This window comes from Nematolebias whitei, chromosome 1 (genome assembly GCF_014905685.2).
Source record: "Nematolebias whitei isolate Nwh7 chromosome 1, NemWhi1, whole genome shotgun sequence".
Lineage (NCBI taxonomy): Eukaryota > Metazoa > Chordata > Actinopteri > Cyprinodontiformes > Rivulidae > Nematolebias > Nematolebias whitei.
The window spans coordinates 35,429,809-35,443,118 of NC_056498.1; the positions used below are offsets into that span (position 1 = coordinate 35,429,809).

The 13,310-nt window shown below is 40.7% G+C and overlaps 1 protein-coding gene across 1 annotated transcript in view; it reads right to left on the bottom strand.

The window, feature by feature from the left end:
* Positions 1 to 5,497: 5,497 nt before the first annotated feature.
* slc8a4b (solute carrier family 8 member 4b) overlaps positions 5,498 to 13,310 on the bottom strand; it is a 71,337-nt gene continuing 63,524 nt past the window's right edge. The window contains exons 13-15 of the mRNA XM_037676654.1: positions 11,402 to 11,501; positions 9,066 to 9,338; positions 5,498 to 6,026 (exon numbers count right to left, since the gene is read on the bottom strand). Coding sequence (XP_037532582.1) covers positions 5,647 to 6,026; positions 9,066 to 9,338; positions 11,402 to 11,501 — 753 coding nt within the window. The 3' untranslated portion in view covers positions 5,498 to 5,646. The remainder of the gene's footprint in view (positions 6,027 to 9,065; positions 9,339 to 11,401; positions 11,502 to 13,310) is intronic.

Here is a 13,310-nt window from a genome sequence, read left to right on the forward strand (position 1 = left end):
GATATTTCCAGTCTGTATCCAACTTTAGGTTTGATGTTTCCTATTTACACCCAACTTTGGGTTTGGTGTTTCCAGTTAGAGCTCAACTTTGGGTTTGGTGTTTCCAGTTAGAGCTCAACTTTGGGTTTGCGATTTCATTATGTACGTAACTTTGGATTTGATGTTTCCTAACTGTACCCAAATTTGGGTGTGGTGTTTCCCATTTCTACCCAGCTTTGGGTTTGGTGTGTTGTGTTTGTACCCAACTTTGAGTTTGGTGTTTCCAGTTTGTACCCAACTTTGGGTTTGGTGTTTCATATTTGTACTCAACTTTGGGTTTTGTGTTTACTAATTGTACCCAGCTTTGGGTTTGGTGTGTTGTATTTGTACCCAACTTTGGGTTTGGTGTTTCCAGTTTGTACCCAACTTTGGGTTTGGTGTTTCCAGTTTGTACCCAACTTTGTGTTTGGTGTTTCATATTTGTACCCAAACTTTGGGTTTGATGTTTCAATTTGTACCCAACTTTTGGTTTGATGTTTCCTATTTGTAACCAACTTTGGGTCTGGCATTTCCTATTTGTACCCAACTTTGGGTTTGATGTTTCATTTTTGTAACCAACTTTGGGTCTGGCATTTCCTATTTGTTCCCAACTTTGGGTTTGATGTTTCCTGTGTGAACTCAACTTTGGTTTGGCGTTTCCTATTTGAACCAAACTTTGGTTTGTGTTTGCAGTTTGACTCAGCGTGTAAACATTCTGCGCTTGATCTGTGCCTTGGTTTCTGTTTTGGTCGGTTTTCATGGCAGTCTTACAGCACCATATACAGTCCTGGCATAATTATGCCAGATGTTGTGGTTGTTTTCTGGGTTTCAGAGTGAGTGTATATTTCTAGAAATTGTACCATGTTTATAGGAATGTTTTTAGAAATTAGGAAAAGAAGTAGTTTTGGAAAAACTGGATTTCTTTGTGGACATGGCCTTTGTCTTTCCAACCACAGGTACTTTGACTTTAGAGGTGCTGAGCAACACTGAATTGAATTGGGGATCACTGAAAGATGAGAACACAGAGATAAATATTGACTGAAAGTTTTGCAATAGACCGTAAGGTTCAGGTGTTCTGCAAAAAACAGCTGGTTTAAAAGTTGATTCTGATGACTTCAGCTTCTTATGATCATTAAGCAGCAGTGTCTTGTCTTTGGAAATCCACTCGTGGAGGCGTTGAAGAACATGGATCATCCATGAATGTGTAAGTACTTCAGCCCATTTCACGCTTTCCCTACCCTCGTCTTTTGTACATTTACACCGGGTGGTTGATGTTTTCACATACTTTTATGATCCTGATACCGATTCTGTCATCCTGAACATGGGAATTACAAAAAATAAAATAAAACTAGACTTCTATTCTATAGTTTGAGACATTTCTCTTCCCATTCAGTTACAGAGGACATGGAATTAGTTGGAGTGAGGACAAAGGATGTAGGACAGAGCGAGATGGAAGAGGATGACTGTGTGGACAACACTGAAGAGGGAGCAGAAAGAAGCTTCCTGTTCAAGGATTTTTTCCCCAGATAGGAAGGGGAACATCTTAGATTAGAAGTCCAGTGACAGTAGTCCCTCGCTACGTTGCGGTTCGACTTTCACGGACTCGCTCTTTCATGGTTATTCAATGATCGTCAACTTTAATATTACTCTTGTGGTTGGGACTGTACGAGATAAAAAGTGAACAAAAAAAAATACTTTGGACAGGCGCCATCATTTTGTAGTTTTCTTTCAATAAGCCTACACTGTAAGGCCATTAAAGACGACTACACTACCCAGAAGCCAACAGTGCTTCCAGCCGCTGCATTCTGCCAAAATGCAGGGAAAGTTTTGATCTGATCTGAACTTGACTAAAAAGTTCAACCCTAATTCATAGTGACTTGGGCACTTGGTGGATGCAGAGCCATACGGAATCGACCGAGAATTGGACCAGGACTACTTCCAGCCTCATCGGTCAATCTGAGTGCTGCTTGCCGGCTCATGAAGCCTCTCAAGCAGGGATGCATTGCTTGGAGGTCTGTTTGTTTCTCCAGAGCTCACCCGGACTTTTTTCATCCAGATCCCTCGGGATTATTTGGACTCTATCGGGACCATTGTGTGGTTTTGTGCTGGCTCTCCGAAGGTCCGGCTCTCTCTAAAAGCATCTGGTGCTCAATAGCTGCAGAGAGCCGATCAGAACCGGGCCAAGGCTGGTGAGTACCCATATAAATTTTTGTAGCAGCTACTGTGCAGTACATATATGTATGTTCAGTGTTGCCAGATGTACGATAATTATCGTATTTGTACAACAATTTTGCCCTCTGTACAATCAATAATTCCAAAAAAGACCAAATATACGATAATTTGACCATTCCGTGAATGTGTGGTTGTAATTGGTTGTCATCAGCCTCTCGCAACAGTCGGTCGGAGTTTTTTTTGCGAACCCTGAAGGCATCTGTGTCCGCAACCAGATGCACGATGGGCTGGAATTTCCTTTTCTAAATGTGACCTACGAGTGACGTGTATGCGTTTGCCTCAGAATAACGGCCATGATTGGCTGAATAGGCCGCTGCGCCCGCCCCATGAGTGAGGAAAAGAAAAAAAGAAGAAGCAGAGCCGGTCTGGAAGCGGACCCATCACTACTATAGTGCATCAATAGATTTGTTATTTTGGTTATAACGGGTGTACGATAATTTCCCTCAAAATACGATAATTTTATGTCTCTAGTACAATAATCCTACATTTCTCACCTGGCAACACTGCGTATGTTGTTAAAATTACATACAGTAGGTTTAAGAGTTTAGAACATTGCTAGAGTGTGGAAAGGTTTTATAAAACCTTAAAATGCACATGCATACTAAAATAAATATAACGTTCCTACTTGGCAGTCTTTCACCTTCATGTGGGTGTGTGGAACGTAACTCCCGCGATAATCGAGGGACTACTGTATTCTGAATTTACTTTTTTCTATATACTTTTATGATGTTAGGGTCGAACTATCAAGCTCTTTCACAGAAATTTATTTGGGGCATAACATAACAAACTGGAATTATTGAGAAAAACACTTAAGTAGTCCTAAGTCAGCAGCAGTATTTTATTTTTTAAGGTCCAGAGTCGTGTGGTTGGGGCAATATTTGAGGCAGTTCCCCTCTGACTGCTGTTTTTCATTTTAACATCATTATTGACGTTGAAATACAAAGAAAATCAAATTTGAGAGAAACTATTTTGCACATAGACATTTAGACCAGTAACTGCATACCAGTGGGGCTCCATTAAAAGCTGGTCAGAACTGAGCTCGGAGATGGGTCATTTGTCCATATTTTAAAAAGTGGATGGTGGGCAGGTAGGTAGTTTTCAATTCCACTTTAGTGCAAAGGAGGGTTACCAACTTTAAGTGGACATCCAACATTTTATCTGTGCTGCTGATTTCTTACCCATAAGCTGCTGTATTCATAACCATTTGCTCATGTTCAGGCTGCTGTTTTATATACCTTATTATATTATGTTATTATGGTTTAGCATATATCTTAGATCCTTGTATACTGTTTCTTCTTATACTTTATGTTTTTGCCATTTTTGGGTGTATATGGGACACAATTTCATTCCACCTCATGTACCACATGTAATGTGAAATAAAGAATAAAGTCTCCTTGAACCGTAACAAAAATCAAAATTTAAATTATAGTTCACGTTTTGGAGAATTTTCCTTGAATTTTGGAATTCGCACGATGTTCATTCAGGAGGGTAGAATAACTCCCAGCACAGTTTCTCTCATGATATCATAGTCAAAATAATAATAAAAAAAAAAAAAATAGACATTTATTAACAATTCACACCGACGAGCCATATGCTGTCCCTTCTGTTCAGCTTCAAGTCCTACCTCTGGGCATGATGGGGTCGTTGACACAGCACAACACAAAATCTGGGCTTCGACACTTCGTCAAACGGACAATAAAACGGTTAATTTGACACGTCAGGCTTTAAATCCCACATTACTGCTAATATTTAACTTTTTGTTTGTCACACATGCCTGAGTCAACAAATATTTCACGGAAACAAACGGTAAAGATTTACCCATAAAGTCGACCAAATTGTTTAGCACATTTAATTGTTTTGTGAACACTTTCAGGTTTACTCACCACAGCTGCCAGCACGGTGGAAAATGCCCACGAAGTAAAACGGCACATTTGAAACACAAAGTGATCTGTGACAGAATTTCTTCTAGATATTTGTAACAGAGATTATTATTTTTTTTTTTAATACAAAGAAACGAAATGCTGATATTTTAGAGCTGCCGTATAGTTCCTTCATATGTTTTCCGGTACTTTTTCTTTGATAATCTTCGTTTCAAAGAGGAAATGGGGGGGCTTCACAAAATTAAAATGTTTTCTCACACACATCAATAAAATCTTTTTTTTTTTTAGTATATCAAGTACATCTAGAAACACTGGTCATAGCTCGTGATTTGTCAACATGATCGTCACGGTTGTCATCACGATCATTACAATCCTCCCTCGTGATTGGCCCTTCTTGGCTCCGGTTGTTCACAAGTTGTTGTATTTCAAAGTGTAAACATTTAGATTGCTGTTTCTTCACGTCCTCGTTTTCTGTCTGCGCCTTTAGCCTCAACACTTCTTGATCTCGTTGATCGTATCGAGTCTCGACACGGTTCTCAACCGTTACACCTCCGAACTGTAGGTATACTCTTACCGTTGCCGTTTGTTGTTTTTTTTTTACAATTGCACGATAACAATATCAACACGTGACACCGTTGAAGAGTTAAAAAAAAAAAAGTAGTGGGAGGTGTAGATTACAGGAGAAGGATTAGCTCAGATAAAAAGACGGTTCGTGACTACAGAGTTTTTTTTATCACAACTTTAAGACTTTTTCTACGGGGCACATGAAGGCAGGGAGGGGGTTCGGACAGAAAGAGTTTACGTCTGATGAGGGACTATTGTTGCACAGTGTATCCTTGAAGATGATCTTGTCTGTAAGTTTGGTGCAGAGTCCCCAGAGGGCTCCCAAACACGACCAGCTTGAGTATTTAAGGGGAAACAAGGCGATAAAGTTTGAAGTCAGACAGCGTTAAGAGTTCAAAGGTTCTGAGAGGAGGGTTCAGGGTCCTTTAAAAACCAAGTCTTGGTGAAGACAGGGGGAGTGGGTGAGGAAAACCTCTCTGTGGCGCTCTTCGTCTCCATCGTATCCAAGAAAAACCTTCTCGTCTTTCCGGTTCTGTTTGATTTTTCCTTCAGAGCCTGGACGATGGCGTTTGTCTGGAACAACTTTAGCCTTGTATTAACCGTTAGACCATCATGTAAACCGCACCAGTCCTCGGTTCAGTTTATTTTTTAGATTAATAAGCTCACAGCATTTAAGCCCAGAGGTTTCCCATACATGGAGACAAGGAGGGTCTTCAAGGGTAAAAGAGCTGTGATTTTAAATAAGAATAAAAAGTCTCGACATCGTTTGGGAGTTTCGGCCTCTTGTCAGGATGGACGGTCTTTTTTTTAAGGAAGGGGTGTGATGTAAAGACGTAAAATCCATTTTAAGAGTTGCTTTTCCCATTATAAAACAAGCCAAGCTCTATTCCACATCTATCCTGCCCTACACCCCTTCATTTTGGCAGTGGGTCTCCCCCTGGCTCCTCCCCATTTAAAACCCTGGTAAATGACAGTAAGCCTCCAGTGAAGCCAGCAGGATGTAAATCAGCCACAGCGAGACAAACATCATCGACGTTATTATCTTGCAAGTCCGTGGCCCACCCAGCTCACCTCCCGCCACCGTCGGCCGCCGCCGGTACAGCAGCGTGAGCACGCACACTACGGCCATGATGGTGAAGAGGGTGACAGAGAAGGCCAGGCTTCCTGGGTCCACCCTAAAAGGCTCTCCCTTGGAGCGCCAGGCGACGGCAGCGATGGTCCACGCCACACCGATGCCCAGGAAGACGTTGACGGCGTTGGAGCCGGTGACATTGCCGATGGAGGCGTCTGCATATTGATCCTGGATGGCTGCAACCTTGCTGGCGAACGTGTCTGGTGAGACAAAAGTAATAAGAAGTATTTATTATTGATTTGATCAGGAGGAAAGCAGAGTTTCCCCTACTGTTGTCCAAAGAGGGCGCCCCGCCTACTGAAATGTCCTTCACCCACAACTCCTCACCCCACCCCCATCAACAACTGCCGGCACTGACATAGCACTACGCTAGCAGCACATAATACAGACGTAGCGCTCCTCTTCTCTCACGCATACCCCCCACCCCCAACGTACAGGCACACAACACAGACATCCAGCAACAATATTCAGTCAGATAATACACCCTCCCGGACATGAGCACCCTGTCAAGGCAATTGATCTAGGGGAAACACTGAAAGGCACTGACGAAATCCTAAATGTATAGACTAAACAAAATTAAGCAAAACAACAATACACTGCTCAGCACATTATACGTCCGTCAACACACTATTATATAGCAATACGCCAATCTATAGCGGTCACACCTGGACAACCTTGTATAACCTTTGACGTTGATTTGTGACCTTGGCATTAGAGCTGGGGTGATGAAAAGTGCACGTGACACTAGGCCTGTCACAATAACAAATTTTGCTGTGTGATTTTTTCAGAAATTATTGCGATAAACAATAATATTGTTTGAAATTTAACAATAATCACTGGAAGTTGTCTAATTTTACAAGAAATATTGATTTGTTTGGTGTGTAGTACCTTTGTTGACCACCTGATGGCAGTATAAGACTGTTTGAACCAAAGGATGGATAACCAACCAAGTCCATGCTCAATAATCCAGGTATACAATCCAACAATTTTCAGTCAGGTCATAGGGACCGTTTCTTTTTTTTTTTTCTTTTTTTTGCTGAAACAGTTTTTTTGGTTTTGAACCAGTTTGACATGACTGTCGACAAGGAAGAGGGCTGGCACCGGAGGAGGGGGTGTGCCATCTTAGCACCAACATAACTGGTTTGTTCCAATTTGGAGTAAGCTGTTGGGAGAAGAATCAGTTTTGTGTTGTGTGTTTCCTTAACTGATGAAGACTTCTGGATGTAAGGTGAAATGTTTCAGCACAAAAAAAGAAACTGTCCAGATGACCTGACTGAAAAATGTTGCAAAGGATGGATAGTTGAGCAGCGTGTCTCTTTAAGAAAAATGGGAGGGAGTGCCCTTGACGTGACATGGGCTGACATGGTGACATGGCAGACGCTCAGTGGTTTGAGCCCTTTAGCATAGCATTTTTCATGCAAAGCTTTTAATAAAAATCAGTAAACAAGTTCTCAGCTTCTTTTTGCAGAGAAAAACAACTTTAAAGAGAAAGAGAGGGGTCAGTGAAGAGCACCGGAGTTGAGCTTTTTGTCATCCAGTGTCTTCAGTAGAAAGAGAGAGAGACGAAGAAACGATAAAGCCGATAAATGAAAATAAGGTCAATAATTTTCATTCATCATGCGATTAATTGATTTATCGTTTATCGCGAACGGCCTATGTGACTATCTAGTGATGATGCATATTTTCATGAAGCTTCGTTAAGTGATCTTGAGTGGATCAGAAGTTATGGGCGGGTCAAGAGAAAGTTGACTGACGTACCAAGACTATACTTTACTATGTCTGCCTTTCGACGAGAGCAAAATGACGTCATCAAAGGAAACCTACAATAAGATAAACTAACATTTTCACATTACTTGATTATTTACAGAGATGGCTATTTCTGGTCACAAAAAGCAGCAGCTGTAACTCTTCCGGTTCTTCTTTTTAGCTACTTTCATCATCAATCCTTTAGCCTAGTGCCATGAGGGCAGTACAAACATTCACCAGCAACCTCCACGTTGGCATAAGAGCAGCATAGAAACAAGGCAAGGGAACCCTGTCCAGGTAAGTTTGTCCTCTGCCCACTGATGAGGGGGACGACCCCCTTAACGGGTTCTTTCAGCGTTTCCTTTGAGCATCACGTTTGAGAATTCCCTCGGTCCTCTCCATGTAGGAAAACCACTTCAATCGGCGTTGAAGGAGACGTGATCTCCAATGAGGACATGGACTCAGCATTTGTAGTGTGGGAGGACAAGTGAGTCCTACCCGTGCTTCACTGTTGGTATTATTATTTTTACATAGCTCCGGTAGTTAAAAAAAAAAAAAGATCTCAATAAACCACCCGTGGCTCTGATCTGTAACTGCTCTGTTGTCGCCTGAATGGGAAAAATTACAGTAAATGGACCTGATAATGTGTCTCCGGTGTAACGCTTCTATAACTTCTGAGGATGGGGAGAGAAAAACAGGAGAAGGCAAAGATTCAAAGAAGAGACTTGAAGAAGAAAAACATGTTCTTTAACAAGAAGAATAGTCACAGTCTCCCAGCAGAAGTTAAATCACCTTTTTCAACACCTGAGTTCTACAGCACACGGGTCAGAATGATAGATGAACCAATACCAAATACACAGCATCCAATAAAAGAGAGGGGACGAAGAGAGGAGTGAGGAAACCTCTTGTCAGAACCATACATTTACCCAGATGGGCCAGAGTGCACAGAACAGGAAGAAGAGAGGGCATAACAACCAGAATAAAGGAAAAAGACAAAGTAGCACCAAACACGTGATCAAAACCAGAGTCCAAAACCCGACTGCAGAAGGCAGCGATTCAAGACTTCCCAGAAAGCCGTCGAAGTTGTCACCTGGAAGAGTTGGAGCTCCTTCTATAAATCACGCAGCGCAACAATAAACTGGCTGGCGAGAGCAACGAGGTGGGAATTAAATTAAAGCCTCGGGACGACGCGTTCCCTCCGAGCGGAGACGGGCTCAGGCTGATTTGACAACATAAATCTGATTTTTAGCCTGCCTATAGGGGCAGCTGGCACTAAAATCAGACAGAAGATGATCACTCATCCTTTCGTGCGTTTATTCACTTGTTTGTCACTTTTAAACCTCGGGAAAAATATACAGTTTAGTGTAAACTGAATGAAAACGTGTTACATACTTAGATAATGGATGGATGGCTGCATCTCAATACATGACCAAAACTTTACCTTGATTTTTCTTAAATAAAATACTAGAGACGATATACTGAGAAAGCCTCACCTGGCACCGATGTCCCCAGTGCCACAAACACCACAGCCGTCACAGAGTCCTTCAGGCCTATCGTGCAGCCGAAGTGCGATGCTAGGTCGCCGGTGACGGCAGTCAGGACGCCGATCAGCGATATGGACACGATGAAGCAGGCCCAGCCGTTCCAGTACTCCGTGGGGGGAACAAACGCGAACAGGACCTTCCAGAAGACGGTGAGGAAGTGCATTATGTAGTCGAAGCAGGAAGGCAGCCGCTCTTCGCCGCTCTCTTCGTCGTCGTCATCGCCTTCAGGACGGTGGAAAGGCGAAGGTGGAGAAACGTGAAATGAATTAGCCTAGAGTCCAAGTTTAAGCTGTAAAATTTAATCTTTAAATTGAAGAAAGATCTTAACTGTAACAACTAAAGTTTTACAAGCTGAATGGCGCTGTTGACTCTTAAACAAGAGCTGAAACTAGTCTAGCTTAGTTTAACAAAAGCTAAGCTAAAGTAAGCAAACCTACTGTATATTATGTTATACATAAAAAATAATACATTTCTCTCTCTGCATTCAAACACTGTAGCAACATGTTCAATAACTGCGACTGGATAGAGATATTTGTACACAACTAATTAAAAAACACTGACAGAAGTCCAATAAACGCAGTTATCATGTGCAACGTGGCTAGTTACCGTAGGATTAGGATCAATTATAATAATTTAACTTAGTTAGCACTTACCTTTAGATTAAGTTAAGCTCAAATAAGCTAGGTTAGCTTATGCTAACAGACATGCTATTTGGCTAAGTTAAATAAAACTTTTTATATTAACTTCATTTACAAGTTGGTGACTAAATTAAAATACACTATCTTAGTTTAATATATACCTGTAGGTTAGGTTAAGCTAAAATAATCTACTTTAACTTATATTAACAAACATGCTAGTTGGTTAAGCTACATTAAACTTTTTATCTTGAGCTCATCTACAAGCAGGTGGCTAAATTAGGATAAAGTGGCTTAACTTTCTCCAGTTTTGGGCTCCCTTCGCTGGCTCCCTGTTCACTTACGAATTAATTTTATGTACGTTTTTAAATCTCTAAACAATTCTGCCTCTTCTATCTCGCTGATCTGCTGCAGCCATATGTCCCACAGCGCTCTCTGAGGTCAGCAGACCAGCTTCTTTTATTAGTTCTTTATAAATAAAGTGGTATGGTAGGGTAACTTACCTTAGTTTATCACCAACTGTACATTAAGTTGAGCTAAAATGAGATGGTTCAGCTTACATTAACAACTAGTGCTAATTGTATAAGCTAACTAAACTATAACTGTTGTACCATAAAATTATCTACACGTAGGTGGCTAAATTAGGAGAAACTAGCTAATTTGAGTACAGTTTAGCACATAAATACATAGAAACAATGGATTTTCTTCATGTCATTAAAATAAAATGGACCTTTTTACAAATATTAATGTGCATGTTTAGTGTCAGTATTTTGCAATGCATTGTGGTCTACATATATTCATGACTACTTCTGGTTCTTTGACCTCCAATTTACTTTAATCTGTCATTTGTGTATATTTGTTACGATCACCGACTATCGCCTCTTTTTCAGACAAAATATTATTAGAACTAATTCTCACGTTTGGTGTTTCATCTTTGCATTCTCTGTTATCAGTTGGTATTCTACAAATATATTTTACCGTAGCTAGCAGAAGTAGCTATGATTGTATTTGGGAAGATGGTCCTGACTACACATGTGCATAAATACAATTTTATATTGTGCGTTCTTATTTAGTTTTGTTAGAGCTGTATGATTCATAAAACCACGTCAAAGCCCAAGACCGGCCCGGCCCCCACATTAAGCACATTATTATGGACCGGCCTGGCCCGGCCCCCACATTAAGCACATTATTATGGACCGGCCCGGTCGTGACAATGCAGAGCGTTAACATCATATCCGGAAGATGTCCGTAAATTTCAGCTACATCTCAGGCTTTGGTTATCCCGTGTGAATACGCCACATAAAAAGCAGACGTTGGGGAGTAATTTATTTATTACATGTGGTCCCTAGGTAAAACTAATCCCGTGCACATAGAGCTTAAGTCATGACCTTCATACATAACAACAGGCACTAATTTCTTGTTTATCCCTTCCTCTCTATGGGGAAAAACAAAAAGTGTTTTTTTAAACTTTTTTTTTTTTTTTTTTCAAAATGCAGTGCAGGAATTTTCGAGGGCTTGGCGTTCTCTCCAATCTGTCACCAGCTCATTTTCACCCAGCAGGGGGCTCGGTTTGTTAAGACCCAAGTGACGAAACGTTTAATGCCAACCTAAAGTCTTGTTTCAAACCAGTTTGTTTTGTGTGTGAGTTACCTGCACTGACAGTAACGGCGTTGACAAACTGCTCCCTCCAGCTGCTGCTTCCCACCACCAGGGCCAGGTTTGTCTTCTTGATCAACTTATCCACTGTACTCTACACACACACACACATGCGTCCAAGCAAGCATGGCAGTGCACACACATCGAGCAGAGCAGGGAAGACACAACCTCAAGTTGTTGACTCGCATACAGCCACACAGAAACAGAAAATGCTGATTTCAAGGCCCTAAATGAAGACCCTGGTTGCAGAGCTATATTTAAACACAGAGAATTTGAGGTTCTGGATGTGTTAATTAACAATGCTGTGAAAATGGACTGCATGCATGTTTTACTGACGCTGTCCCACAAAAATGGAGGAAAAAAGAAGCACCTTGTATTAATTTTCTGCATAAAACAGTTATAGCATCACACCAGCATCTTTATCTAAATTCTAGTTTATAGCAGCATTGATAAGAAGTCACCAATTAATCTCAATGTGTGTGTGTTTTTGTCTATGAAGGCAGTTAAAGCTAAAAAAACTTATATTGTGCAGAAACGGTGAAGAAGTAGATGCTTGTGTCAGATGGATACCTTTTGAGTCTTTCTAAGAAGAACATCTACTGCTTTCTGCACACGTACAAACACACCACACAACAAAAAATGGACAAATGAGCATGAGATGAGTAAACAAACAAACACGATGGTTACATTAAAAAACTAAAAGTACATTTAAAAATGAAGCAACACAGTAACAATGACACAATGACAATGCACAAATTAAAGAAGACCCTAAAATATCCCAAGAAATTTTTAATTACCTTTGAATTAATTACCTGTTGATCCATGGCTAAACTGATTACATCTAGAAAGACTTTTCTACAGATATAAAACATCTGCAGGGTTTTACTATATCAATCAGCTGCTGGTTTTTTTTTTCCTCTAAAGTTTTTTTTTTTTGCAGAAATAGACAAAAGCTTGTAAAAAAAAAACAAAAAAAAAAAACAACTCTCGTGTCTTATCAAAGTTTGATGTTGAAGTAATAGTCCTGATCTTTTGAAGTGAGGTTTTGGGGAGAGATTAGAAGCTAATAATACCTTATTTGTTGTAGGAAGCTATTTGAACAAACTCATTCTGATGAGCTAACAGCTACGACGAGCACGGCCGAGACCGAAGTGGATTAATGAGGTGTTACAGGAACAGTTTAGTCATTTGTGAGCAGATGTTGTGTCAGTTATAAATAGTTTGTACCTTATCAGCTGTGACATCAGTCGAAGAGCACAAGATAAAACGCATACATGCTAGGCTAACTTCTAATCAAACTAGTTCCTGATTTTCATCCAGGCTAGGTTAATGGCCTAACAAACAAGTGCCTGATCTTCATGTAAACTAGGCTAATGACTAACTGAGTGTCTGATCTTAATCTAGGCTAATGGCTATCCAAACAGTGCCTAATCTTCATCTAGGCTAAGCTAATGGCTAGGCAAACAGAGCCTAATCTTCATCTAGGCTAAACTAATGGCTATCCAAACAGAGCCTAATCTTCATCTAGGCTAAGCTAATGGCTATCCAAACAGAGCCTAATCTTCATCTAGGCTAAGCTAATGGCTAGACAAACAGAGCCTAATCTTCATCTAGGCTAAGCTAATGGCTAGACAAAGAGCCTAATCTTCATCTAGGCTAAGCTAATGGCTAGGCAAACAGAGCCTAATCTTCATCTAAGCTAAGATAATGGCTAGCCAAACAGTGCTTAATCTTCATCTAGGCTAAGCTAATGGCTAGCCAAACAGTCCCTAATCTTCATCTAGGCTAAGCTAATAGCTAGCCAAACAGAGCCTAATCTTCATCTAGGCTAAAATAATGGCTAGTCAAACAGAGCTTAATCTTCATCTAGGCTAAGCTAATAGCTAGCCAAACAGAGCCTAAT